This window comes from Seriola dumerili, unplaced genomic scaffold, assembly GCF_002260705.1.
Source record: "Seriola dumerili isolate Sdu_G_001 unplaced genomic scaffold, Sdu_1.0 BDQW01001124.1, whole genome shotgun sequence".
Lineage (NCBI taxonomy): Eukaryota > Metazoa > Chordata > Actinopteri > Carangiformes > Carangidae > Seriola > Seriola dumerili.
This window is the reverse complement of record NW_019175379.1, coordinates 1042996-1070528: the sequence shown is the minus strand read 5'-3', so window position 1 is coordinate 1070528 and position 27533 is coordinate 1042996. Positions and strand designations below refer to the sequence as shown.

The window sequence follows — 27533 nt, the reverse complement described above, 5'->3', positions numbered from 1 at the left end:
TAGGTGTCCGTCACCTTGAGCTTGAGTTCATGTATCATTAAGGTGTGAAATTCTGTTGCTAAGTTGGTTGGGGATGCATTCAAACTGCTTACAAGAAGTCTGACTTGTTATTACATGCGCTTTTTCTGTTGTGTAGTGTATAACTGAGACTTTTTGATGGAAAACAGTAATATCTCGACTAGTGGCATTGACTGGTGTGCTTCAAATTTGCTGTTATCTTTCTCCAGACTTGTTGTGTCTTTTTGTCTGTGCTAGTTTATCAGCTCTGTGCACCTGCTCGTGTGTTACTCTGGGGTTTTTCCTTTGTGGATAAAGGCTTTGCTTGAGCCAATGTCATCACAGAGTTTGTAGCTTGGAAATTAATATCTCTTTCATTTGGAAGTGAAAAACAGTTTTTGCTATAGCTGTTATATAATACTATATACCTCCCAGATTGACTTTGGAGCATTGGAATTTTTTAAATGCTAGTTTCTCTGTCTGAAATGTGCATGGTGTGCCCGGTGTCTGGCTGAGTCATCTCATAATCCCAGCTTGGCCATGATGAGTTGTGCAATGTTGACAGGGTGCAAAGTGCTGAAGTGGGAGCTTCTAACATTAGTTACGTCCCGGTCACTGTCACAGTAGAAGGGGAGAATGTGGAATGTGATCTTTCTGTAAGACCATCCAGCTTGCTTTGAGCGTGGTGTTACCTAATAAATTCCCTGCATTAGTTTATCATTATTTCTGGAACACTTCGCTTGTAGCACTGGCCTAATTAGTGTCATCAGAATTTGGAAAACAGTGATGCTATTTTTATTCATTTCTTTATTTGATTTACACTAAAATAAATGGATAATGTTTAACTGCACTGCTGCTGGCTAGTTACTGATTTGTGTCAAAAATAAGAGGAAATATTCCCTGTTTTGCACATTATAACAAATCTATACCATTCATAGTTATTTTTGGGTAGCAAACATCTATATACAAATACTAAGAGACAAGGTATTCTATTCCACCACACTAGGTCATGGAGGAAATAGAGGCTCAGGTTGGCAGTGCGTGCACTCTGGACTGGCTAGTCAAATGCTTAGGTGATCTACTTTCCATAGTTGACAATATACATTGCTTGAAAATACTTGTCGTGCCGTTTATTTAGTAGGAAATGCATTATAGATACTGCTTTTACACTCAAATATCATGTATGAATAAAATTTGAATCTGCCTGCCACCATTCAGACTGTTAGTCATGGGAAAATGCTGAGGCATTGGTGTGCTCACATGACCTGGATCCACGGTTTTAGTTCTAGTTAGTTTATCAGATGAAACCATTACATCACGTTTGTCTAGTATCAATTTGTGTAAGTGATTGTGGGTGAAACTGAAGTCTTGCAGACATATAATGTGACAATATTTCACATGTATACTGTAACAAATATCTTTGCCATAATAAACAATTTATGGGACTTGTAAAATGATTCCACAGGCACAGCCTCTCAAGGCACTAGTCTAGTCTAGTCTAGTCTATGGGGCATTAAAGGAAGTGAAGAACAGGTGTAGTGTACTGTCGATAACTGCTTGCTGATGCGCTGATTCATCTTCAGTCATAATAAATCCCGTACTAAGATTCTTATGTTGTCCTTTCAGATTTGTTTCCTCCTGTTTGCAGTCCTCTACATTGTGTCCTACTGCATCATAACCAGATACAAGAGGAAGAGTGGTAAGTGTTCTTGTAGAATATGATCCCTCACTCCATGGGACAACAGGAATCCACATGTGCCTCAGTGAGACCGTCACACATCTTAAAGCATCACTTTAATTGCTTGCACAGCAGAATGTGTCTATGGTCTAACCATTTTCACAGCTACAGCCTCTGTTTATGCTTTGTTTGTGCACAGACAGAGCCCTTCATTGTGTTTAGAGTGAAAGGAAATCAATGCCAAGAAGGCGTTTAGGTGTACAGTATGTGTGAGAGACCACACCCATGCCAGTGAGCTCTGTATCAGTGAAAACTGTGACCGTCCCCAAATTCCTTTTAGGGCTGTGGCAACCAGAATACAATTGTTACATTACAACAATAATAGCATAATTGACATAACCTGTCCTCCATAAATACAAGACTCAAGGGAAGTGAGACATTTTGTGAGATGTATTTCTTCTGAAATGTCTTTCACAGCTTCTGATCTTTTAAACCAAGTTATAAAGGAGGAAACAGAAAAGAAAAACAAGAAGGCCCAGGTGGGCACTTTGAACTGTATCCCATTTTCCCAGGACAAATATAGTATGTGCAGGTCACCTGGGCTTCCCTCGTCTCATTTTGAAAGTAGACCACATTGCACCACAAATTCCTTCTGGAGTTTTATACAGCAGAAATCTAGGCTGCTCTTCTTCTAAGAGTTTAGTGCTTTGGTTCTTGGTTTTTTTTTTTGTTTTTTTTTTTAGAATTTTTTGTGAAAAATATGAAAGATTCTTTAAGGACTCAGTCACTTAATATAACTGTCAAATTAGCATTACATTGTTTTTATGATGCACATTGAAAACAGTTTACCTATAAGATAGGCATGTCTCAAATCTTAACCTGCGTTGCTTCTGCATTTGCACCACCACTCTCACAATAATGATTGTTGGTATTGGCTGATATGGGAGGGAAAATTTGTCTACTACAAACACATAAGTATGTTTCTAATAAAAATTCTGTCGTTTTCTTCAAATTTCTTTCAAAAGTATGAAGTGATGTATAAAAATGTGAATCTGATATGGATCATTAGCGCACTCAGTGCCCCACCTTGTGACTGAAGTGGTTTGGTTTCCTCTCCAGATGACCATGAGGATGAAGATGCTGTTGTCAACAGAATATCGTGAGTGAAGATGATTTCAGAGCATTCTCTTTTTTTTTATAAGACATTGTAATTTAGAAAGTTTGACAAACACTGTTGAGTTATTAACTTTTCAGACCAAAAAGTAAAGTAACTAGTACTTTACTTTTTGTCCTAAGTAGAAACTAGTGAACTAAGTTTGTTTTATTCAAGTGATCTGGTTCCAGTTCATCAATAGTGAGGCTTTCTGCTTTTCTGTGTTTAATATTGTAGTGAAATAAAGAACTTTGGTTTTTCACTGTTGGTTGGATGTTAGGAAATTGTGACAGGCAGTTTTCTTATATTGTATAGACCAAACAAATCATCGATTTTAATAAAAAAAAAAAAAAAAGAAAAGAAAAAAAGTGGTCATTAGTTGCAGCCCTATTACGAAAAAATAATTACATAAATTGTAAAAGTGTTGCATTAACTCACTGATTACCACTAATTCTCTCAATGTGTTACTTAAGTTATGACAGTGGTGGCAAGTATCACATATATGTCAGTCTAGAATCACAGTCAAGGATGTTTGTTGTAGCCACATTGCATCCTGCCTTTTTGAGCCCAGCTGAGGTAAATGGTACTCAGGGCGCTGCAAAATAATGGAAAGCATTTCAGATTAATGAGTTTCTTTAGTGATATGTGGAAGTGGTGACTTTGTGCCGCCCCACTGAGGACCACTGAGCAGATGGTCACTCCCTTGGGCCCAATCTGGAAACCCACTGCCTAGGAAACCCCACAAACTGCATCCTGCAGAAACACAGCCAGTCGGAGTCTTTTGTTCCAGGAGTCGGGCACGGGTGGATAAAGTGAGGAGCGGAAAGATGATTGAAAGAACAGACTGACAATGAGCCCACCGGCAGTTAAATCCAGTGCTCTTTAAGTGGTCACTAAATAAGTTAATTCCTCACTTGCTTTTGCTTATTAATTCCTGTCACACTGTAAACCCAGTGACTCTTTTATAATATATAATCCAAAATTAATCCTCCAGTAACCAAGTAACCAAGCTTGTAACATATAATCGGATTTGAAAGAGAAAAATGGTGTTATTACCTTGTTGTGATTCTGCATGTGTTAGTTTTGATCTCGACTAGCCCTAACACGTGTGTGTGTGTGTGTGTCTGTGTTTTTGTCTCTTTGTGTATGTGTGTTTGATTCCATTTGCAGATTATACTTGTGCACCTTCACCCTGGCAGTGTCGGGTGGTGCCGTCTTCCTACTGCCTTTCTCAATCATTAGTAATGAGATCCTCCTCTCCTTCCCCAAAAACTATTACATTCAGTGGCTCAATGGCTCCCTCATCCACGGTCAGTAGATCACACAGTTCATGTGTCTTTTCAGTTTGATGAACTAATTTTTTTCTCCCTTTCTTGCTCCTTATAATATAGTATTTTTGCTTTTCAAGGGAAGTAAATGTCCTCTAACATATGTGGAATGACATTCATTGGAACCATAATTAACTTTTTACATTAATGTCAGAATCAATAGATGTGTTGATGTATTAAATAGGAATTCGTGTCCAAAGACTTCACGAACATTTGGAAAGCTAACCCTAACCCCTCTCAGGTTGTTTTTCCATCCTATTAATTTAGAAATTAACGCGTCAGCTCCTAATACAGTATGATTTTTTTGGGGGGTCTTTTAACTACTAAACTGAATCAAGAGTTTGAACACTGAAGTCAGTAATGATTTCTTTAAATCCAATTTCAGATTGTGTTGTAACACTGTAATAAAACATATAATATTATTATATAATAGAGTTACTTCAAAAAAGGATTGATGCATTGTTACTGCTTCAAGCTTTAGGTTTTACTTTAAAGATACCACTGAAACTGGATTAAAAGAATAGATTAATAGATCTGGGTGTGTCTGTTGTTGTCACTGTTGCTCATAATCAGGCTTTGGAAAGAGTGGCTGTGAATTGATTATTGAATTTAGACAGAAGCTTTATGATGGTGGAAATTTATATTGTGCCATGGTATATATCATCATTTTGCCCAACCCTACAGCTGTATACAAGGGAAATATCCTCTTCTGGTTTATATTTGTATAAAATGTAGATGGGAATTGATAAGATTTCATCAATACCAATGACATTGTCAATTCTGCTTATCAGTCCGATTCTTAATCGATTCCCTCAATGATTCCTGATCAGTTTTAGCTTTGGCTATACAATGTAAACATGAGCCTATAGATTATGGCTGCAGCCTAATTATTAATTTTATCAGCTGCATCAGGCCCATTCAAACTCCCCTAGATTTCCATCTAAAAATATTCATTTGTTTCATTTAGCACACACACACACACATATGAATGCATGATGACGCGTAGTGATGAAATAATGTGGTTTCTTAATCATGCAAAAACGTGTAGAATCTTGTAGGATGAGTGCAAGTTGTGATTAAGCCAAATGATGCATAAAACAAAATAAATAAGAAAAATAATTTGACTTCATCTCCGATAAATAATGAATCACCAGTCACAGCTGCTGGGCGAGGGAAGAAACCATTTTATGTTTCCCTCATTAAAACCCCAAACCATTATTTTAAAAGTCAATCTTTTTCATTTGCAGTAGCAACACAGATCATGTGATTTCTTTTGTGTCACTGTCAGCCTCCAGTCAGTGTCGGCTATGTTGTTAAGGCTGTTGGGTGTTTGAACATCCACCAGGGGGCATTGGAGTCCATGACATTGCCAGAGAGACACTTGTGCTGGCACCTCGCCTCACAACTACTGTACCATAATATTCAAGGGAAAGCACTCAGAGTCTGGGAAAATGTATTTGTGGAACCTGAGCCTTAAAAAAAAAAAGGGTCACATTTTCAAATGAAAAATAAAGCCGCCCACTGATTGACAATATATGGTTTGTGTATACGACTGTATGCGCACACACTAATGTGTTTGGTCTCTGCAGGTCTGTGGAACCTGGTGTCACTGTTCTCCAACCTTTGCCTCTTCGTCCTGATGCCCTTTGCTTATTTCTTCCTGGAGTCTGAGGGATTCGCAGGATCGAAAAAGGTACATCGCCTGAAGCGTTAGTATTTATGTGTATCATTTTTAGTTTGGTTCATTTTCTTTGTGTGTTAGTCAAGGTTAACAGCTATCATCAAACGAGCATTAGAAATTGAAAATGAATCAGACGCTTTAAAACTGAGTCGGAGATGCAAAATTTAAAAACTAAGAACTGAAAGAATATAAAACGATGAAAAGGAAAACGTAGAACCCTGTTTCTTTTTTTTTTCCCGCTGAAATATTTCTATGCTTTGCTGTTCGTGCAAAAGCTTCCCTGTCGACAGGCGAAGCAGCAGCAGCAGCAGCAGCAGCAGCAGCAGCAGCAGGTGCCTAGTCCTTGTCCTCTCCCTGACTCAAGCCACTGACCGTAACTGCCACCGCAGAAAGCTCATTAACCATGAAAGTCTGAATCTGGTCTTCGCCTAGCGCCACATCCTGACAAACCCTTCCAATAAGGCCATAGGCTGCAAACGCTTCAACACTGCTGCATCGGCCCCACTGATTTAAAGCCTGATTCCTTGTCACCCCCTCCCCAGCCCCCTAAAATAAAACTTCAAAAGGACAGGCTAATAATCGAGTTGTAAGGCTCAGCGAACTTCCTCGTTTAATTGATTACCCCCAAAAAAAAGAGGCTGGGGGCTCGTGTTCCAAAAGTCCATAAAGTCGCAGCAACATGACAGCACAATAGAGCCTCGCAAAATGGAGGGGGAAAGATTTACTTTTAATACACCTCTATCCTGTGTCACAGTTTGAAACCTCTCTGGTTTATGTCCCTCCTGGCAAAAGCACATAAAAATTAGTCTGTACTGTATAGCCAGTCCTTTTCTTCCTCAGCCCCACTAATTTGTTTCGGTTGGATTTCTTCAACAGAGGGCAGGCCCTGATGTGTAGGGCCTCTTTCACGTTTCTCCTTTTTGTTCTTTTTCATTTTAGTGAGACTGTTTCTTGCTACTGCTCTTCCATAAATTTGCTTAGAGGAAGCACTGTTCAATGTTGAGCTGCACGTCCAGGTATATATTGTGTGTGTGTGTGTTTGTGTGTGTGTGTGTGTGTGTGTGTGTGTGCGTGCTAAGGAAGGGGTGGAGGTGACACTCCTGTTGCACCTAAACAAAAAACTAAAAAAAAAACCGAGCTGCCCGCAGAGTCAATCATGCGGCCGACAGCAAGGAGAATGTAAAACACAGATCCGAGATTTTATAATGTGATATTATCCCTTTCCCCAATAACAGCATTAGACCACAATGTCATAAGGTTTTATGTGGCATTATAACCTCCTGGGCTAATGTTATGGCACTACGAGGTCCCTTTGACTGCGGAAATGAAGTGAATGATGAATTTCACTTCTAACGTTGTAAGTCAGCCTTTTCATGTGGCTGTGTTTACTTTTGACGATGTACTAAAAGACGCCACCAGGATAAAGATGGAAATGTGGATGTTTTTTTTGGGGGGTTTTTTTCCCCCTAATGTTAACTGTTCAGCTCTTCAGAGGCTCTGTCACCTGAATGATTAATAGTTTAACAAATTGTCCAAATTGTGGATGAATCAGAGTGACTTAGGGTCTTGATGTCAGATGTTATGATCTAGCTTTATTTGCTGCTGTAAAATGTCTCCCATTTTACTGCTGTGTTCTGAAATCTTTGCAGAAGAGCTGCATCACAGGCCACTAAAGGTCTTGCCTTGTGCAGTTTAGGTTTTCAGGTTGTGATCATGTTTAAGAAACCTCTGTGCCGTGGCGTATTTCTGCACTTGCATAATTGCATAATTAGCAGTATTCTAAATGAAGTGCTTCTTGTTGCTGCACTGCTCTGGAAGCACTGGGATGGACAAAAATGTGTCCGCTTTTCGAGGCTTTATATGTCCCACTATAGCGTTTCTGTCACTTATCTGTTATGTTGTCTCCACACCACCAGTAGATGGCATTATATTGATGAGAGCCATCTGTGCTGTCCTTATTGAGATGATCAGCATGTCCTGACAAACACTGTGAAGACATAAACACAAACCTTTGCTCAGACTTCCATTTATATCAAGGCGCTTAAATCGGTTTAATAATTACACATGACAGGAATGATATCTCGAAGCTATATTTACTCAAAAACAATTAGATCAAGGTAAAAAACTTTTGACTGACAACTTCCTGGTCTATTTCAAGTGTAGTCTAAGTTATTTTCTTGACACTGATGCTCTGATGTTTATTATGTCTAGCTAAATCATTGGTAAATTAGTGTGATGAAAAGTATGCAACATTTCCAATAAGTTCATGTGAAGAAACCATCGAAATTGTGGAAAGTGTGCTTTGCTGTGAATAGTCTTTTGGTCTTACCCACAGTATTGAAATGTGTTTGATCCTGAAACGAGTTGGAACGAGTCTGACCCCCTGACTGACCTAGCAAAGGGCCAACAGGTTTCATCTGGTAGTTAAAGAACCTCCTCATCAATCTCATCCTAAGCCCTACCCCGCCGATGATGAGAAGTGTGTTTATTGTGGAGGGAGAGGAGGGGAAGGGGGGAGGAGTGGAGAGAAGGGGGGGGGTTAGAGAGAGAGAGAGAGAAAATGTCTCGCCAAGCAAACCCGCGTGGTGTTACTAAGATACTCCTCTTTGTTGGAGCTCCACAATGGGGGCCTGGATATTTATTTCAAATCTCCTGCACATGCAGACATTTTTCCCAGGCCTTCTTTCGGGCAGGGCCAGCCGGAGAATATAAAGTGGTGTTTACATACCTTCCTTTAAGGTCACAATGTCTCCCTAAAGCTGCCTGTTACAATGTTCGTTACCATGGCAACATATTAGTTCGAGCTGGGAATTTAAAAAAGAACAAGCGAGTTGCTCAGGATTTTTTCCCCTCTCGTGACTCAGTTTTTGTAAACTAAGCAATAAGTTCTGAAACTTAACTGATTCTGTACCAGAGTTTTAGTTGCTTTTGCTGATTTTTAAAGCAAGACGTCTTCTGTCCTATGTGTGGACTGAGTTACTCGAACGCTTTAAGAAGGGCAGAGCATTGTGTTGACAGGCTACTAGGTGTACTAGGTGCTAACATTTCTCTAATCAGAACATGCTGTCGTCACTGTAGGATTGCAAATAAAACTGGGAACCAGCATGGCTACAGAATGGCTTTTTCAAAGAGTTTTAATGCATATCGCAATATTACTGAAGTACCACTTTCGCGACAATGTTTTCTTTTTCTTGCCAACTCACCCCCCCACCCCCCACCCCCACCCCGAGTTTGAACAATACGACGTGATGCCGATCATTTCCCATGCTCTCGTGTCATTGGGGCTTTATTAAGAAGTCTTAATAAGAGTCTTTAGAAGTTCATTCTGCAGCTTTACAGGGGAGTGTCCCTCTCCTCTGCTTTCTGTCTTTGACACGGTCATTGCGCTGCGGCCGACTGGTTGAAGGATACACTAATAAGGTCCTGGGCATCTGGCATGTCTTTAGCAAAGAGGGCAGTCCTTTTTGCTGGGGAGCAAAAAAAAAAAAAAAAAGACCCTGCCCCCTCCCTCACTTATTACACTCTTGGCCCTTGTTCCACACGTCCCTGACAGTGAGCAGAAGGATGGTCCGCGGGATGATCTCTGCCACCGCCTGCTGACCTGCTAAGGATTAATGGCAGCAACTAGGAAGCTCCCGCACCACCTAACTCTTTTCCTTTGTCTGATTCCCCCCACCCGCCCCCCACCCACCTCCAACATCCAACACAGCCCTGGCCTGCACCTTCCCAAGAATCATCCCTCACTCTTTCTCACACTTGCCCACTATTGCATTCGGCTTCCAGAGGTGAACTCTCTGCTGGATTCACCAGTCGAAGCACTACATCAAAGACGGGGGCAGATTGTGCTTTAGTTTTTCTGCAGCACAGGCTAGGCGAAAAGCTTGTGAACTGTTTCCAAGCCCTCTGCGGCTTTGTGTAATTGGGTGGATTTGGAGGTTGATGTACTTGGCTGCTCGTGTGTCTGTCCGTCCATCCGCCCGCCCGCCTTTGTGTGGCGTATGTGAATCCATGCATGTTTGTTTGGTCTTTCATATGAAGCAGTTACTTTCCTCCCTGGCCCACTACATGCATTTCTTGGAAGTCTCTCCAGGCTTGTACAACATAGCTGCAGTTAACCAGCCCCTCACTCGATGTCAGTGTGAGGATCGGGGGATGCTGAATATTTCAAAGCTGCTATATTTAGAGGTAGTTACACATTTAGAATGGCAAGAATAGAAACTTTCAGCAGGCGCTCTGAACGCCAAGGCACAGGTCTTTTTCTTTTTTTTTCCCCCCTCCCTTCCTTCACCAGTTGACAGTTTTATCTTTGATAATGATGATGGCTTAGTTGGATTTTCCTATTTTTATACCATATTTATTTCAAAGCACACATTTTCACTTCCTTAATGTTACGATGAGGAACAAAGGACTCAGTTTTCCCATGCACGAATAGGTAAGGATAGACAGAACTTTCAATGTGCAATGTCAGGCTTGTGGATTGATCAATGAAACCAATCAGGCCTCTCAGTTCAGTGTCCTCTTTCTCTTGTACAGTCAAATTATGTCTGACACTGTGGATTGTTCTTCCAGCAAGGCAGGAACCAGGGATGATAGTAAGGGAGGTGACAAGCATTGCTTTTGCCCTAAATGATCTGAATGGGTAATGATTTGAGTCTTATAAATGATTGAGAGACCTATCTAAAGGGAATACACCTTCAGCATGGCATGGGCAGCTTGTTAAGGTGGACTGGTGCGCTTGAGCAGGCGCACGTCCCGCCTGCGGCTTCTGCTTGTCCTGATGCATCCTTAAGAGAGCGCGTGTGGGACGTGGCTGAAGTCCCTGAAAGCATTCCTCTCTCACCTCTCTTACCTCAGGGGAACGGGATGCGCTCAGACGTTGACTCCTCTCCTCCACCAGTCTCTCTCTCTCTCTCTCTGTCTCTCTGTTGTCCTCTCTCTTTATTTCTCTCTATCGCTCTCCATCTCCCTCTTTCTTTATTCAGCGGTGTTGAGTGTTTTCCCCACTGCCCAGTTGAGTTGTGTTGTGAGATGGTTGATTGCTGCATCAGTCCAGTATGTGGAGTGTGTACAAAAGAGCATGAGGCAGTCAGCAAAATTCATGTCCACGTCAGATTTGAGGCTTTATTTTTAGTATATTGATCCTCATTGTTGTTAATGGAATAATGGCACATAAACCTACATGGTTCCCCTAAGATATGTTATCACTGTAATAGATTTATTAATGTTATATTTTATTCATACTATATAAGATATTTTAAGTTTATTTCAATTTGAGTAAAGCTTCTTTAGGGCCCATTTACTCCCTTTAACGTTACCTGTCGAGTGGCTGCAGTGTCCACCTTGGCCACACTGGGGCACTCCAGACCCTGCCCACTTTCCTCTCTGTTGTGCTAGAAAATTCTACACTCACTCACTGAGGCTTTTTCAGAATATCACCATAAGAGGAGGCGAGAGGCACGTACAGCGTGTGCAGCAGCACGTATAGCGACAGGATGCTACAGGGTCATTTTTCAACCCCTGACAATGAATGGAATAATCGGCCCATGATGGTGAACATCCTGGACAAATAAAGGCCCTATATCGAAGTATAGACAGGGTCGGTGACAATGGGGAAATATTAAATCGACCAAATATGTCTTTGACCCGCGAAATGCAGTTTGTCAGAGTAAAAGAGATGAGAGCTCAAGAGTGAATTAGAAGACAGCTGCTAAACTGTGACCCAAACTGTAATACAAACGCTAAAGGACAGATTGTTTGGATGACAGTCAACTGTGTTGGGGAACTAAACAAACCAAAAAAAACCCCTAAAAACCTTGTTTGATTTATCGTGCAGAATTAAAACCATTTCCATTCTATAAAGTGGCTTCATGATTAACGGGGGCAACTTTCAAAGAGAGACCCCCTTCATGTACCTGTTGGCAAATACTGAACAGCAACCGCACAGTCATTATGTTAGCTGGTAACAAATTGCTCATATGTACCCAATTTAAGCAGCACTCCAAAAGGCAGAGAGCCCTTGTTATCCTGTGCCTGGTAGCCTACCTGACATGTGTATGAGAGCGCCTATCTATCTTACAGCGCTAGACGGCTCGGCTCTCCAGCAGGGCGGGAAATGGAAACTGTGTGAACAGGTAGAGGAGGACTTTATTAACCACTCAGCAGTTTGTGACCCGGAAAACCCAAATTACCCCAAACCCCTCTTGTCTGCCCAGCCCGGGACGCGACCGTGGTGCTAAGGGAGCTCCTAATCAGTCCCAGATGGGAGGCCTGCTCTTGATCGCAGACAGTAGCTGACCCAGCCAGGCTTCATGCTCCTTACAGCACCCCCCACCCCCCGTGCCCCCTCCTCTTTTTAATTTCACCTCTGCCACCACCAGCCCCGTTAGACCCACTTTATAGACTTCAATATGTGTGTATAAAAGAGCTGTTTTACACAGAAATCCGTGGGAGCGTTTATGTCATGTTTGTGTGCTGCGAATGGAAATGATGCTGTTTAGTATGAGCGAGGCAGGATGGAGTGAGGAGGGGGATGTCTCGTAAAATGAATCTGGTTTGGTGGTTTGGATATAAAATGTAGGAAATACCACCTTCCAGCTCAGTGCAATGAACAATTAGTTTGATTAATGAGTTTTTTGATGAAACTGTGTTACTATAAACGTCTCTGTGTCTATTATGATATTGATTTCAGCCATCTCTAAATACATTTCTTTCTTTTATGTGCACTTTTTTTTACTATCAGGGCATTAAGGCGCGTATTCTTGAGACCTTTGTGATGCTCTTCCTGCTGGCTTTGCTCATCCTGGGCATCGTGTGGGTGGCGTCAGCACTCATCGACAATGACGCAGCCAGTATGGAGTCCCTCTACGGTACGTTTTTCAAGGATTCTGTGTCATTTGTGTCTGTAAATCTCTTCATTGTATTTTTTTAAAGGAATAATTTGACAATTTGCGATTTTTTTTGACTCTGGCAGAGCATTAGATGAGAAGTTTTATACCCCTCTCATGACTGTGCATTACCTATAAAACTTGAGCTGCAAATTGATTAGCTTAGTTTGGCATAAAGACGCAGGGAAACATTTTCTTGGCTCACCAGCATATCTAAAGCTAACAAATTAACAAACTCTATCTTGTTTGTTTGATCCCTTAAAAAAATCAAAATATAAAAAATGCTGTTACTGTTTCTTTAATAGTCTCCAAAATGTTGAACTGTCCTTTTTATGGGTATATTTTACTAAATTAACGCTTTTTTTCAATAGATCTTTGGGAGTTCTACTTACCGTACCTCTACTCTTGTATATCTCTGATGGGGGGACTGCTTTTGTTAAGTAAGCCATTTAACTTAACCCCACACACACTGAAGCAAACAGAATCATAGCTGAGTGAGTAAACACACAAGCTGATCACACTGTTTTCTGTCCGCTGTGTAGTGTGCACTCCTGTGGGATTGTCCAGGATGTTCACCGTCATGGGCCAGTTGCTAGTGAAGCCAACAGTAAGTAATCATTTGAAATATTTAAATATACATGGTTGTGGTTTGTAAACAGTTTGGTTAATAGAAAAAGTTGATTGAATAGTTTTAATTAAATTTTTCTTTAAAAAAAAAAAAGAAGACTGGCTGAACTTGAACAGATCAGCTCAGACTTGAACCCGCTTTGCTCCTCCTCTCCAAACGATGTCTGTCTCGGTCGGCCATTTACATTCGCGACAGAGGACTACAAATACATCACCAACTCATCTTCCCATCTGCCATCTCTCCAGTCCCACTTTGGGCCTAATTATAACCCATTTCATCTCTTCCTCCTCTGCTCCCTCCCCTTCAGATCCTGGAGGACCTGGATGAGCAGATTTACTGCATCCATTTGCAGGAGGAAGCCCTTCAGAGGAGATTAAACGGTATGTCTGTGGGAGACGTGTTGGCACATTATAGGGGAGGGGAGGGGTTGACTGGCCTATTGGGTGTGATGGAGCATGCCACACTGGAATCAATTAGGATTGAAAATTCAGAGCAACATGTGCACACGCACGCACACACACACACACACACGCACGCACAGACAATCACAAAAGTCCACACACACTTGACACCAGCCTTTCTCTACCACTGTCTTACTCTCATAACTTTCTGCTTCAGGGCAAAGCAGCCACCATGGCAAGGACCATATTTTATGTTTAGGAAGTTTTTAAGGATCCATTTAAGACACTCCAGTGCCACTGTCACTGCTGGCGAAATGATTGCCTCATTTAATGTCAGGCTTAGAATTGTAGCCTGGGTAATAGGATGGAAATTAAATCTTTTACAAGAAGTTTTGGCTTTGTCCTGTGGACATTAAAGAGCAGCGACTTTTCATTGACTTCTGAAAAGAAACCAGGAGCCCTGTGCTGTTCTCTGGACTTGGGCACAAAGGGAACTTTTAAAGAGTTTAAGGACGGTGAAGATGTTATTCTTTTAGCCTGCATTTCCTTTTCATGTCCACCCGTGTTCCCAAATTCCTTGTTTGACGTTGAATAATCTGAAAAAGCAGGAAGTATTTAGGCCGGGTTCCAAAACCTACTTTAATATTAACTCAAGCACGCAACCAAGTGTACAGATGCGAGTAAATGAAGAGGATGAGCGTCTTTTCAAACCAGGGAGGTAAGGGAGATCACTCCCTGATAACGCTTGTTTTCGAATGCTACGCCGGCCACCTCCATAGACTGCCACCTAAGCGTATGGTTCCTTAAGGCTCATTCCACACTGCAATGCTTTGAACTAAATGATAGAATAATTGTAATCTGTTCCTTATCATCCCCAAGACTGTTTGATCTTTACAAGTCACTGTGTGGCAAAAAAAAAAAAAGTGGTCAACATCTCCATGTGTGCGCTGAGGCCAAGCTGCAATTCATTTTTGCCTGTTAAAGAGGTGGGAATTAAAGGTGAAGGAGGATGTTGACATGCATGTTTTTTTTTTAATGCACACACTGTATGTACATGCACACACACACACACATAGCATCCATGCTCACACATAGGTGAAACTGAAGGCTAGAGTGGTGTTCCTTTGATCTGCTGAGAGCGCTGAGTAGAAGGCAGTTCAGCAACAGTTCACAGGACACACTCCAGAGGTGAGCAATGGCGTCTTCTTGCTTCACCTGTGTTCTCTCTGCATCCAGCTCCTCGAACAGATTATCCTCTTACCCAGTTTGTGTTTGTAGATGTGCACGGTTGAGCCACATCAGTTGATGCATCTGTTTATTTATATGTCTGGGCCTTTATTGTACTCTCTCTACATGCAATTGCCCATTTGTAATGACATTGTTGATGCTTTAAGTCTTGCAGATCAGAAGGTTGTGGCTTAAATTGACTGGACATGTGTATCTGTTTTCTTTGTCAAGGGCATGATGAACCTAATAAGTAAAATGTTTGGAGACATGCCCCTTCGAACTTCCAGATAAGCCGCTAACACTCAACTTACAAGAAACTATTTTCACATTGTGCTTACACAATTGTGCACCCTTTCTTTACTGCTTTTAAATGCCTTTAGACGTTGTTGCAGACAGAAAAGGTGACTGGATTTGATTTGGTTATTGGATCTGAAACAATTAGTCAGTTAATTGATTAGTCGATTGACATAAAGTGAATTTGCAGCAATTTTGATAACTGATTAATCATTTAAAATACATTTCAAGCAAAAAAATACCCACAATTTGTAGATCCCAGACTCAAATGTAAACAACAATCAGGCTGTGATGGCATGATAATAAGTATATAATTTAGAGTTTTCACTTAGTTTCTGATCAGGTGCATTTCTTTATAGCCTCATTGCACACAGCTTTAAAGATGGTTCAAGGAACATGAAAGATACTTCTCTCGCCCCAGATCTTAACCTAGTAAAGCATCTTTGAGATGAACAATCCCAGCTGGAAGAACCTTGTTATGTACAAGCTTTTTGGGAATTCAGGCTGTAACACCTAATACCTGCAAACCGTACCCAGTAAGTGACTATTGTATCTATAGTTTCATCAGGTAATTTGGCTGAGAATGTGTTCTAAGAGTGCAATCTAATCACTAGAGCCCACAAATACACTGCAGCGCATACAGTGTGGCACACATGCTTGTCCACATTGCCCTTTCAAGACCCTGATCTGCTGATATCAGAGCAACAGAGCGCCTGTCCAGATGCTATGCGGCACAATGACCTTGCCAGTGCCTCTGTTGTCTCAGCATGGTGTTTAGCATATTTGTAGATGACGTAATTTTTCGGCTGTGGTGAAGGTTGGAGAGGATACGTTGAATTACTCTGGGCCTTCCTGGCTGCCAGAAGCCTCACTCAGCATCTCTGCCTCGCTGTAACTCAGTCTTTTACTTGATGCTGCCAGCAGAAGGAGAAGGATATATTTAACTTCAGTTTGGAATGATGTCATTGGAGATACTGCAGTTGAGTTTCTCACTATTTTACCCTTCTGCTTGGAACAAGTGACGATATTGTTCTTTGTCTTTACTGAGATCTGCTACTTTTCATGGCTGTTAAGAATCTACTTTTCATTTGATCAATGATTTATCTGTGCTTGGTGATGTGTAAGGCCATGTTTGGATATGTTGTGCACTTAGGTGATAGATTAGTTCACTTGCGGCTGAGCAGATTTGGCTACCTTGAGGCAGTTCAGTGTTCAGTTCGTCTCTGGAGGAAAAAAAAAACTGTTGAACTGTCCGTGACATTTCCTGTTGTGTTGTGACTGCATTTGCTCGGAGGGTTCAAACTTTCCCCTGCTTAGATCCCGGGACAGGTATCTGCGAGGGCACAGACAAGACTGTTAACTCTCTCTCTCTCTCCCCCGTCTATCTCCCCTCTTCTGCCTACTTAAACCCATCCAGACAGGGCGTGTCATAATGACAGAGGGAAGAAAAAGGTTTGATCAAAGTGATTGGTCCCTCTCTCTTGTAACAAAGATGAAAGATGGTATTTTTATTGCACGCTAGTAACACTGTAACACTGAACTAATTGGTCTTGATCTGCCAATCACCCCAGGGGATGCAAATGGATACTCTTCCACTTTGGCTCTGAGGGGCCTCTACGCTAGTGCGTCAAGCTGGAAGGAAAACAGAGTAAAATAGATAAATTAGCCTTAAATGAGCTGGCCTTGTGGTTTTCCTGGAGAATCCCTTGCTGTCTTCTCCAGCCCACTCAACCAGTTGTGGCATGCGCTAGACAGCTCCTGACACAAGAGATTATTTTTACTTGTTTGAGATCACATTGTTATGTTCTGAGCAGGATTACTTGTTTTGATGGGGTTGCTTAATAAAGAGAAGTCAAATACCATATGCTAAGGGAAGTTAACTACCTCTTAATAAGGACACCATCTTCTATTTTTTTCTGGATGAGAAGTGTCTGAAAATACTTTTCAAGAGTTTCTTCAGTGGCCCCGGCAGATACAGTATATACATCACACAAAAACTTGCCTATTTAGTATCTTATCTGTTTGAACAACATTAGAGCTGAAACAATTAATTGACTGAAAAAAATGAATTGCCTATTTTGATAATTGATTCTTTGTTTTGCCTGTTTAGTCAAGAAAACAAGCCAATCTGGTTCAAGTTTCTCAGACAAGACAGTTTTCAAATTTGAATATTTTTGGGTTCTGGACTGTTTTCATAGACTTAGCTATTAATGAAATTGGCAGATTAATCAATAATGAAAATAATTGTTAGTTACAGGCCTAAACAACATTGGATCATGCAACAAATTGAATTAATTTCAATGATTTCTCTCTCCGCAGGATCGTCCTCATACACTTATACTCGAGGAAGCTTTGCTCACCAGCTCAACAAAGAACTGGACAATATTAGAAATCAGAGAAATAAATTGGGTAAGTGTTTGTATTCTCTGACACGTCTGATATATTTTGTCTTAAAACCTTGAACTGCCATGGAAATATATGCCAAAGAAATTAGCTTTTTACATATTGCTGACAGGCAGCCGCTTTCTCTCCGTCTGCCTTAATTTCTTAATTTGGACTTGGACCAGAACAGCCTGATAATTTTCCATCCATTTTAGGATATTATAAATGAGGCTTGAGCCTTTTGGGGAGCAGGGTGGGGGGAGGAGAGCACAAAGGCACTTAGGATATTGGACAAGATGCAAACTTTATATTGTAGCAAGCCTTTTAGTGATGTCATTAATTTAGAAGGATGGTGCATATAAAGTGCACTTGGCAAACTTCTCAGGCAGGCAGGGTGGGTGCACTTTGAGAATAAGGAGGACTAACAAGGTTGGAAATAGAGAAAGAAAGTCAATATGCTAGGACTAGAGGGCAGTCAGATGCATATTGTAAGAGGACTGTGGATGTCCATAACAGAAGACATAGTGCACGCGGTCTACAGGCTGTCATCAGTGTCTACAAACATGACTGATGATCTGTGGAAATAAGATGAAGATGGAAGAGATGAACTTTAAATGTTTCATCTAGCTTGGAAGAATTAGACACATTAGTTGCCCACCACTTGCTCTCACACACACACACACACACACACACACACACACACACACACACACACACACACACACACACACACACACATTCTGACCAAAATATAAATCACAGAATTAATTTTGCTGCGTTTCTTTTCATCCAGGATTTATTGTTGTTTCCACTAATTAAGGCAATGATGAGTGTGGCTAATTAAAGAGGAAGAGCATCATTTTTGAAGGTTATGAAATGTATATTACCTAGCAGGGAGGGGGCAGGGGGTTGCGATGAGAGGTGAGATTGTGTTTGGTACACGCACTCACGATATGTTTTACCAAACCATGCTGTACAAACCCTGTAAATAAAGCCAGAGGGTTTGAGGTTTCAGTAGTTGTCTTTGATGAACACATTCATTAACCGGTGGTGGAAGGTGGTTTGTAATGGAGGAGATTAGCTCATCATTGAATCTTGCTATTAGGGAGTTGGCCCTACATATATTTCTGAAGACAAACAACCTCACACTTTGTCTCACTCTCCTTTCCTCTCAGAGAGAAGAAAGAAGGCATCAGGTTGGGAGAAGAACTTGCTGTATCCCATAGTGATGCTGATCCTGCTCTCAGGAACGGTGAGTGCTGAGACTGACCTATCATTAAGCCCCAACTGTTTACTCATGGCGTATACAGCCTGGCTGGTGGCCATTGGGACTAACACTGCACCTCAAACTCCATCCTCTTACAGTTTTCCCACAGTGTCTGGGTGGGGAAACCACTTTTGTTTAATAGCTGTTTAAGACAATGCTGAATAGCCACCTGCAACAACTGTGATTTTCAATAGATTATAGTGTGGGAATACTATTTACGCCGTCTGATATTGTTAGATAAGGCAGAAAGGCCATGTGAGACGCACGGCACGTGCATCAAACAACCCCCACATTGTTCAGGTTTTGAGAAGCTTAATGTTGAAACCGTTAACAATCACAAGATGGTTATTATGCATTACCATACTTAAGGATCAGCAAGGCCTCTACAATTCAATTATACCATGATGCTGGATACTTTTTATAATTATACCATGTGTAAACAAATCTTTACCTTCCTCTCTGTCTGCAGACAATCTCAGTTCTTATGGTGGCACTGAATATCCTCTACCTTCTAGTGGATGAGACTGCCATGCCCAAGGGATCCACAGTAAGCCTACTGTCTACCTGCACACACACACACACACACACACACACACACACACACACACACACACACACACACACACACCACAGACCTGCCATGTTCCTGGCGGAGACATAAGTCAAATTCCGGATATGCTCAGGTGCATGCTGGAAGAAAAGGCCCGACCAGATGTTAATCAGGCCCCAACCTTGTGCCTCTGGTTTTGTTTTGGAAGCTCATTGAAAGTCATTTCACAGCAGTGTGCAGATTCAGTGAGCTAGCTACGTGTCTCAAGTCAACAGTGGGTGAATAAGCTGCTTTTCCTCCCTTCTGCAAAGGCAGACAGGGCCAGGTGAAGGGCTCTCACTGTAAGGGCAGACTAACTGCGTGTGGAATGGCTCTCAGAGATTTACATCTCCGCCTAACATGCAATGTGTTTTAAGCTCTTCTTATCTCTTCTCATCTGCAGTGACAGAGGTGCGTGCGTGCTTGTGCTTGCGCGTGCGTGTGTGTGTGTGTGTGTGTGTGTGTGCGTTTGTGGTTGCATTCTTGTCTGAAAGGGGGCAACATAATGTATCCTATTTCTCCCTCATTTAATTTCGCGTCTTGCGGGCAACTGACAGAGCTGCCCTCAACATTCCAATTATTTTATTGAGCAGAGATGTTTTCTTTGGCATGACGCATCTCAGAAAATCCCCCAAATTACACTTGTCATGCAGGTTGAAGCTGTCCTCCCTGACAGTGTGGCCCCACTAAATGGTTTATGCGTTTGTTGAGCTGGATGGAAGCCACACCTCTGATCTCACACCACTATAAGGAGAAGGGAGGCGAGGGGTCTCATCCTCCAAAATAATCGATATGGTGTGCATCTATCCATCTATCCACCTGTTAACCCTACCCTCCAGCTGTCAAACTCCTTCCCTCTAGCGCAGAAATTCCCTCAAAGTTACCTGCATAATGTCTGGAAGGAGATAAGGGCAGGGGAGGGAAAGTGATATAAAGAAGTGGAGAGCGCGGCTGGTTTAAGGTTCTGTCGGAGCAAAGAGACTCAGACTGTGGGAAAGTCAAATGAGGCCCTGATGTGCTGATTGTTGTGGGGGAGGAGCACAATGGAAGTGCCCTGTCAATGTTTGTCTTCCCCTCTAACTAAGCATCCCTCTGTAGTTCTTAGCATACTGAGCAGTGCCCCGCTCAACTTTACAGAGCGGAGGACGGAGGTGGAGGAGGATGATGGGGAGCAATATGAGAAGAAGAAGCAGGTGGATGGAGAAGAAGAGAATGCAAAGATGCTGTAGAAACAACAAGGGGGAGGAGGGGCAGGGAGACTGGAGCTGCCTCTGTCAAAGGACACGGTGTTTTACAGCTTGATGAACAAGCACTAAGAGGGACCAATAAAATTGTTACTGCAGCCCCTCCTGTTTGGCAGCCACCACACTTGACACTGTATTTTGTAAAATGGACAATTAGCTACAACTGGACTGCAATTTTCACCTCACTAAAGTTGCCCTTCAGACTTTCACTCACATAAGCACCTTAACTGCGACTTCTCGACTTCCGTCTGATGACCCTTTGTTCCATGCCTGTTTACATCGTTACCCAATGGTTAGCTAAGGCGAAAATAAATGTCAACATTACCACTTGAAACTTCCATCATGCCGATCGACTGAATTGCAGACCTATTTACTTATTTTTATTTGTATACGTGTATACAAGCAGTCCAACCACATCCATTCTGGCCATGGCAAACAGTATGAGCTTTAATCCCATTGCAGTTGAGACATCTCAATATTGTCATCAATCCACTCACTGGCAATATAAAAACTAATTATGGGAAATTCATTCTTGAAATAAGAAAGAATTTGACAAGATGGTCTTAAAGTGAGAGTGAATGTACCAGTGGGACTACCGTTGTTGCCAATAAATGTCCGTAGCTCTACAGTGAAGAAATTAGAAAAAGTGACGATGACATTTTTATGGCAAGATAAAGTAGAATTAAATACATGTAACTGCTACAGTTAAAAGTCATGGTTTAACTTGTAGCTTTACTTATAAATGACTAAAGAAACAGCCACAATATGGTGATATTGGAGCGAACAGTATGTCAGACTGCGCCTTTGGAATCTCTAGTATTACTGATTCAGACATCAGAGAAGAGGGTAAAACTACCAGGGTTTTTATTATTGTTCTTGACAAATGGTTTTGAATATAACAGTCTGTTGGGTGATGCAGCGATGACTGGCGCTACTGTTGCAAAACTAGGCAGTATGCGCTGTGTCAAATAAGGTCTCTTGACCAAGGTCATAGCCCAGCTGAAAGTAAGCGTTGCATGTGTCGATCACCTTGATCACTACTATGTACCTAAAGTTAATAGCGCCTCCTGTATATTATATTTACTGTGTTTTTATGACTTTTTCTTCTACTCCTACCATATGTGTGAACTGGGGGAATTATCTGGTGGTAGTAGGTAAGGATTAGGTTTACTATGTTTTGTATGTTAAAATAAAGCAAGTTAAAAAAGCTACCATTACTTACAGGACCCCCCTGAGATCAGATGGCCACAACATGATTCGTAGTTCTGTACGTGTGTGTGAAAGGTGCTGACAATCTTGCCAATGTGCAGGTATTGCACAAATGCAATGTGTCTTGCTGACTGAGCGGTGGCAGGCAGTACAGACGTGTATACCCCCCACCCACCCACCCCGTCTCTTTCACACACACAAACACACACTCCATCACCCTTCCTGCTACTGGAATGAAAAGAAGTAAAGAGTTGAAAGGAGGCGTACTGTGAAAGCTAGCTGTCCTTAGTGTGCGCATAGACGCATATGCGCGCGCACACACACAGACACACACACACACAGAGCCTTAATGCATGCTCGCCCGCCCTCCATTAATAAATGACATCAGATGCTGTCTGCTAATTCCCTGTGTAAGAGAGAAAGAGCACTGCACCATGGCTCTGCAGTAAGCTCCTAGGGATGACAGTTGCATAAAAAGGCATGAAACAACCTGCCAGGCTTTCCTTTTTTCTTCAGGCTCTTTTACAAAACAAATCAAGATAAGGACACTCGAGGTGGGTAAGAAGAAATAAAATACAATAAAAAAACATATAAATAACGAACTAAAAGTACATACTCTAGATGTTTAATGTGTAATTGTGATACATATTGGTATTGCCAGAATAGTAAATATTGTACATGAGCATTGCACCTCAATGTTAGTGGTTGTACTATAATACGCTGTATATTTTTCAGTAGTATTGTACTGTAAAGTTGTATCTGCATATGATCTTGCACATTTACAAGATCTGAATGTGAAGCCGTAAGTTTGAGGCAGTTTTTTTTTTTTTTTTACAGCATGGAGCTGTAAATAAGTATGATTTCTAACTTGTATAGGTTGACAGTGAGCAGCTCGGTCACTTCTTACTTGTGGACATAATGTATAGTACTGTAGGTGCCCTGCACAACACAGTGATCAACACTGGTGCCCAGTCCAACAAAAGCAAATACCTATGAGTTGACGAGAAAGATTCTTGGTATGTGCAGTGTATGTAGATGAATGTCTTTCTACTGCTCGTTTCAAAAGGGGTTTAGGGGTTGGGGTTGAGGGTGAGAGTGTGGGTGGGTATGTGTGTGTGTGTTGGGGGAGGAGGGGGGGGGGGGTATAGTATGTTTGCTGAAGTATTTGTTTTGTTGTTTTTATGTTTTTGGCGTGCTTTCAGCCTGTACACTCTTCTTACCGTAAGCAATGTGCCGTTTTTGTTTGAACACCTGTTCACATATTGTATGATCGACAGTGATTTGAAAAGAGCCTCTTTCATCTTGTTCCATTCATTACTTTGCCAATTTGATTCTGTCTTTCCCAAGTGGGGAAATTCTTCATGCACCGCGTACTTACTATGCAGGATTTCTGTAATTGCATGTGTGTGCAACTGCCTGCAGTGCTGTCGTTTCCCATTTTCTTTTTTTTTCTTTTTTTTTTTATTTGTGATGTGTTTATATAAGATTGGTGTGTGATGACATTGACTAACCCAGTTTTCTGTCTGTATCTCCATCATCCAGGACCGAAACATTGGGAACACTTCTCTCTCCACATTTGGCGTGGCTCATGCGGCGCTGGAGATCATCCTCATGTTGTATCCTTTTAGTGACCCCCCACCACCACTTCCCCCTTTGTCTGTGGCCGGAGTAGCATGCTCCATGGCCAAGAGCAACATTGTCCAGCCAGCTTTGTTTATCCAGGACATAGTTCAGCCAGACACCTTCCGGAAGACATGTGCTGCTGTTTCGTCACCTTTTATCACAGGTGAAAAGGTGCAGACTTGGGATACTTATAACAGACAACTGAATGAAGCTGCTTTGCTTCCAGCAGAGAAGTGTTTGTTGGTCCTTGATTGATTTGCCAAACAGCTACTTGATGGTGTCTTCTGTCGTTGGCTTCTATAGCCTGCGTGTCTTTGAGGGACTCACTCCCAGGAAGGATGACACAACCATGACAACGGTAAAGATGGGATTGAAGGACAGGGGGTGGGGTGATGTGAGGGAACGGGTGCTGAGATTGCTCCTGAGGTGCTGATGTGTTTGGGACCCCCTGTGTTTCATCTCTTTCCTCTTTTTCCCCCCCTTCTCTCTACTCCGAACTCCTACTGCTCGCTAATGTTCTCCTCAGGGCCCCTCAATGGCTTTAGTTGATCTGTCCAATATTTGTTTGTGGGTTGCGCAAACACTGGCAAAGTGCAAGCTCCTTTCTTGTACATCAGAGGGAGAGTGGAGTTTTTTGGGGGGTGACATGGGGGTGGAGGATGTGTGCTCTGTTTGGCCCATAGTGCCACCTATTCACTTGGTAATGAGTTTGGGAGTGGTGAGGCTTGTTAACTAGCCATGACGCTCCAGTGAAAGGACTTGAAAGGACAATGGACAGAACCTGGTAATGAGCAACTTCAGACGTACTAATTGTACAATATGTGGAACCAATTTAACATCAAGTGGTGTGCGTGTACATGTGTGGCCATGTCACTGCTGAAACTGATGGCGCAAGTGGTGCTTTTTCCTCCCACTTCTCATAGTTTCCTCCCTCAAAACCTGTACGTTAATGTGCCTGAGAGACAAGTTTGATTATCTGTTCTGATTTTTAGATCATTGGTTGCTGTGTGTCAATCTTGGTCCTGAGTTCAGCCCTGCCAGTGATGTCCAGAACGCTAGGTGAGTACAGGAGTGCGTTTGTCTGCCTGTATAAGAGAGTGGGCATGCTAATTTCCTTATTCACACCTAGTATGCACCAATTAAATGTCCAAAGCAATAAATCAATGTTTTGGGAAGTAGGGGTTTTCACTTCCATGATGAGCGTTAGAGGAGAAGGTTGATGACAATCTGCTATCTATCCACTAAATATGAAGCTACAGACAGCAGCCAGTTAGCTCAACTTAGCTTAGCATAGTGACTGGAAACGGGGGGAACCAGCTAGCCTGGCACTGTCTCTATGTAACAAAATCCAGCGATCAGCCCCTCAAGATCACTAATGAAGTTAAATCAAAAACCGAGGAAGGACCAAACAGAAACTAAAGTTGCCATGCCCAACAAAGAAATAGTTCTGCAAGACCAAGACCCCAAGACCCCATAAAACTGCAACTCGTGTCTACATATAAAACAACAACAGATAAAACATGTTAATTAGAGAGCTTTAGAGGAGCTGGTAGGTGGACTTTTTAACCTTCGCACGGAGCCATTTCTCAAAATATAAAAAAATTTCTTTAAGATATGTGTAGGTTGAAGTGAGGTGTCATAATGACCTTGCCACAACCAACCAGAGAAAGTAAATGCTCCTCCCCCACAGCCGTATTCAGTACTGCCACCAACACCAGACCATTAAGGTTAGCAAGTTGAATTCTCCTATAGTTTCCCATAGTGACGTTAGAAAGGAGTGCAGGGAGAAGGGGTAAAAATGACAGGAGTAGCACCATCACAATGGCACTAATAAACATGCAGAGTGCAGAGCACAGCTGTTCAAATAGCACTAGTGTGTGTGTGTGTGTGTGTGTGTGAGTGAGTGTGTGTGAGAGAGTGTGTGTGAGAGTGTGTGTGAGAGTGTGTGTGAGAGACCAACAGAGTGGGAGAATGGGACGGAGCAAGCATACAGTGACTCATTGGGAGCTTTACAAAATATCAACAGGTTCTGCTTTGTGACACTGAATAGATGAAAAGGAATAAATGCATGAGACAGAGTTGGAGAAAAAAAAGCCTCCCAGCAAAGAAAAAAAAAAGACATGGAGAGTTGAGTGTGACGAAGTGAGATGTTAAGAGACAAGAAAGGGTTTTGTGTGTTGATGTTAGGTGTTTTTTTGTGCTTGTCTCTGTGTCAGTGTGGGAAGTATGCACTGTACAAGAGAAGGAACTGTATACTACTACTCAACAGTATGCTGAATTCTGCCTGTTTTAACAATCTAGTGAGAAATATTGTTGTACCAAATACCAGAATCAGCTCCCACACAGGTCATGGTTGTTTGGACACTTCAAATGGAAAGGCTGTTTTAGGTTGCTGAGTGGCTGGACTTTATAACTTCTAAACTTGTGCATGAAAATGATATTTAAAGCAAAAGGGAAAATCAGCTGAGTGTGCTGATAGTTTTTTGTGTAACCAGTGGTTAAAATAAAAAGTTTTCTTTCCCAGTAAACAATCTTGTGCTTTTGGGAGCAGTTTCTTCTGACAAGTTGTCTGTTTCAGTAGCTCAGTGTAAACTCAGCAGTTATTGCAGTTAATCACCCCACCCACCACCTGACAGTAATACCCAGTTACAGGTAGTACATGATCACACATATGAATGCCCGTGCTGTTACTGTATTTAGCTTGGATTTTAACAAAAGTAGTATTATATGGTGAAATAGTAGTATTTATATAGTTTAAAATGTATTTAAGTATTTCAGTCAAATGGGTTTGTTACTTTGCTTTTTGGTGGGAATTCATTGGCTTTAGTAGAACGGATACCATAGAGAGCTGACAGGACAACAGTGGAACCTGGCTGGTTGCTGCCATTATATGATCAGTGTCTTAAAACCGTACACCAGCAGAACACGCCATGTTAATTTGTCCTTGACATGATGGCTTGTAACTCATATTAAGAACATTCTTTTCTGTTGAGATCTTTCAAAACTGTTAAGCAATGACAATCTTAACTTTGCTTAACATACAAAGATCGAAAAAAAAAAAAAAAAAAGAATCTCGCTGTGCCATATAATCCTGATGAATCAGACATACACATCTTGGATGCATGGCCAACTGCGTGCTAATGTCTCCAACTCTGCCACTGTACCCCTGACATTTCAAATGCCAATAATCTTTTTACCCCCAATTAGATTTTCTCAAATTACCAAACCAAGATCAAAACCTCTGGCATTAGAAATGAATTTAGCCAGACCACAGTGGCAAGCTGTATCGACTGAGGTCTCCATCATCTCTCTCCCTGTCTCTTCACAGGCAATTTTGTTAAAGGTCCTTGATGCTTGCAAACTGCTTACTGCCGCTGTAAATACATCTCTCAAGACACTGAATCGATTGGCCAATCTAATTGACGACAGAGGTTGTGAAGATGTTACAGGAGAATTGGAAGGTCCAGAGACCAGGGTTTCTTCACTCTCACACATCCCAATATAATTTCTGCACACAGATGACTGAGGAGAAAATTATTGTGGTGCATAGATTTAACATATTGATGCATTACTTTCCTTGGTCAATGTTGCATGAAAAATTAACATCAAGATGTGAATACTATTAGTAACATTAAATACAATTGTACAAGACAGCTTATTTATCTCCCTACATTAAATTGTTATTGGATGGTACAGCTAGCTCATCTTGTGGTAGGGTGCAGGAACATGTGGATTGGCAGGTCTAAACGGATAAGCAGGAAAACAATACGGCGCCAATGGCTTTCCAGGCAGCGTGTGAGCAGCTGTTACAGATGGTTTGAAATTGGTCTAGCAGTGTGGAGCTAAGAGGAGCCTGCAGGAGAAACTGCTCCTTTATCTCTGTCTGAAGGTCCTGGGAGAGAGATGTCCACCTGCACCTTTGCTGCTATACTTAGTCACCCATTCTGT

General features: G+C 41.8%; 1 protein-coding gene across 2 annotated transcripts in view; it reads left to right on the top strand.

Moving 5' to 3' along the window:
* lmbr1 (limb development membrane protein 1) overlaps nucleotides 1–27533 on the top strand; it is a 34246-nt gene that overhangs the window by 2118 nt on the left and 4595 nt on the right. Inside the window, exons 2-15 of one of the 2 annotated variants that reach the window (XM_022767179.1) lie at nucleotides 1624–1696; nucleotides 2795–2834; nucleotides 3999–4138; nucleotides 5746–5849; nucleotides 12577–12703; nucleotides 13093–13161; nucleotides 13264–13328; nucleotides 13657–13729; nucleotides 17591–17680; nucleotides 18829–18905; nucleotides 19390–19467; nucleotides 23505–23578; nucleotides 23853–23943; nucleotides 24578–24644. In XM_022767179.1, the coding sequence (XP_022622900.1) occupies nucleotides 1624–1696; nucleotides 2795–2834; nucleotides 3999–4138; nucleotides 5746–5849; nucleotides 12577–12703; nucleotides 13093–13161; nucleotides 13264–13328; nucleotides 13657–13729; nucleotides 17591–17680; nucleotides 18829–18905; nucleotides 19390–19467; nucleotides 23505–23578; nucleotides 23853–23943; nucleotides 24578–24644 (1168 nt within the window). The remainder of the gene's footprint in view (nucleotides 1–1623; nucleotides 1697–2794; nucleotides 2835–3998; nucleotides 4139–5745; nucleotides 5850–12576; nucleotides 12704–13092; nucleotides 13162–13263; nucleotides 13329–13656; nucleotides 13730–17590; nucleotides 17681–18828; nucleotides 18906–19389; nucleotides 19468–23504; nucleotides 23579–23852; nucleotides 23944–24577; nucleotides 24645–27533) is intronic. The other variant, XM_022767181.1, reaches the window with a different exon arrangement.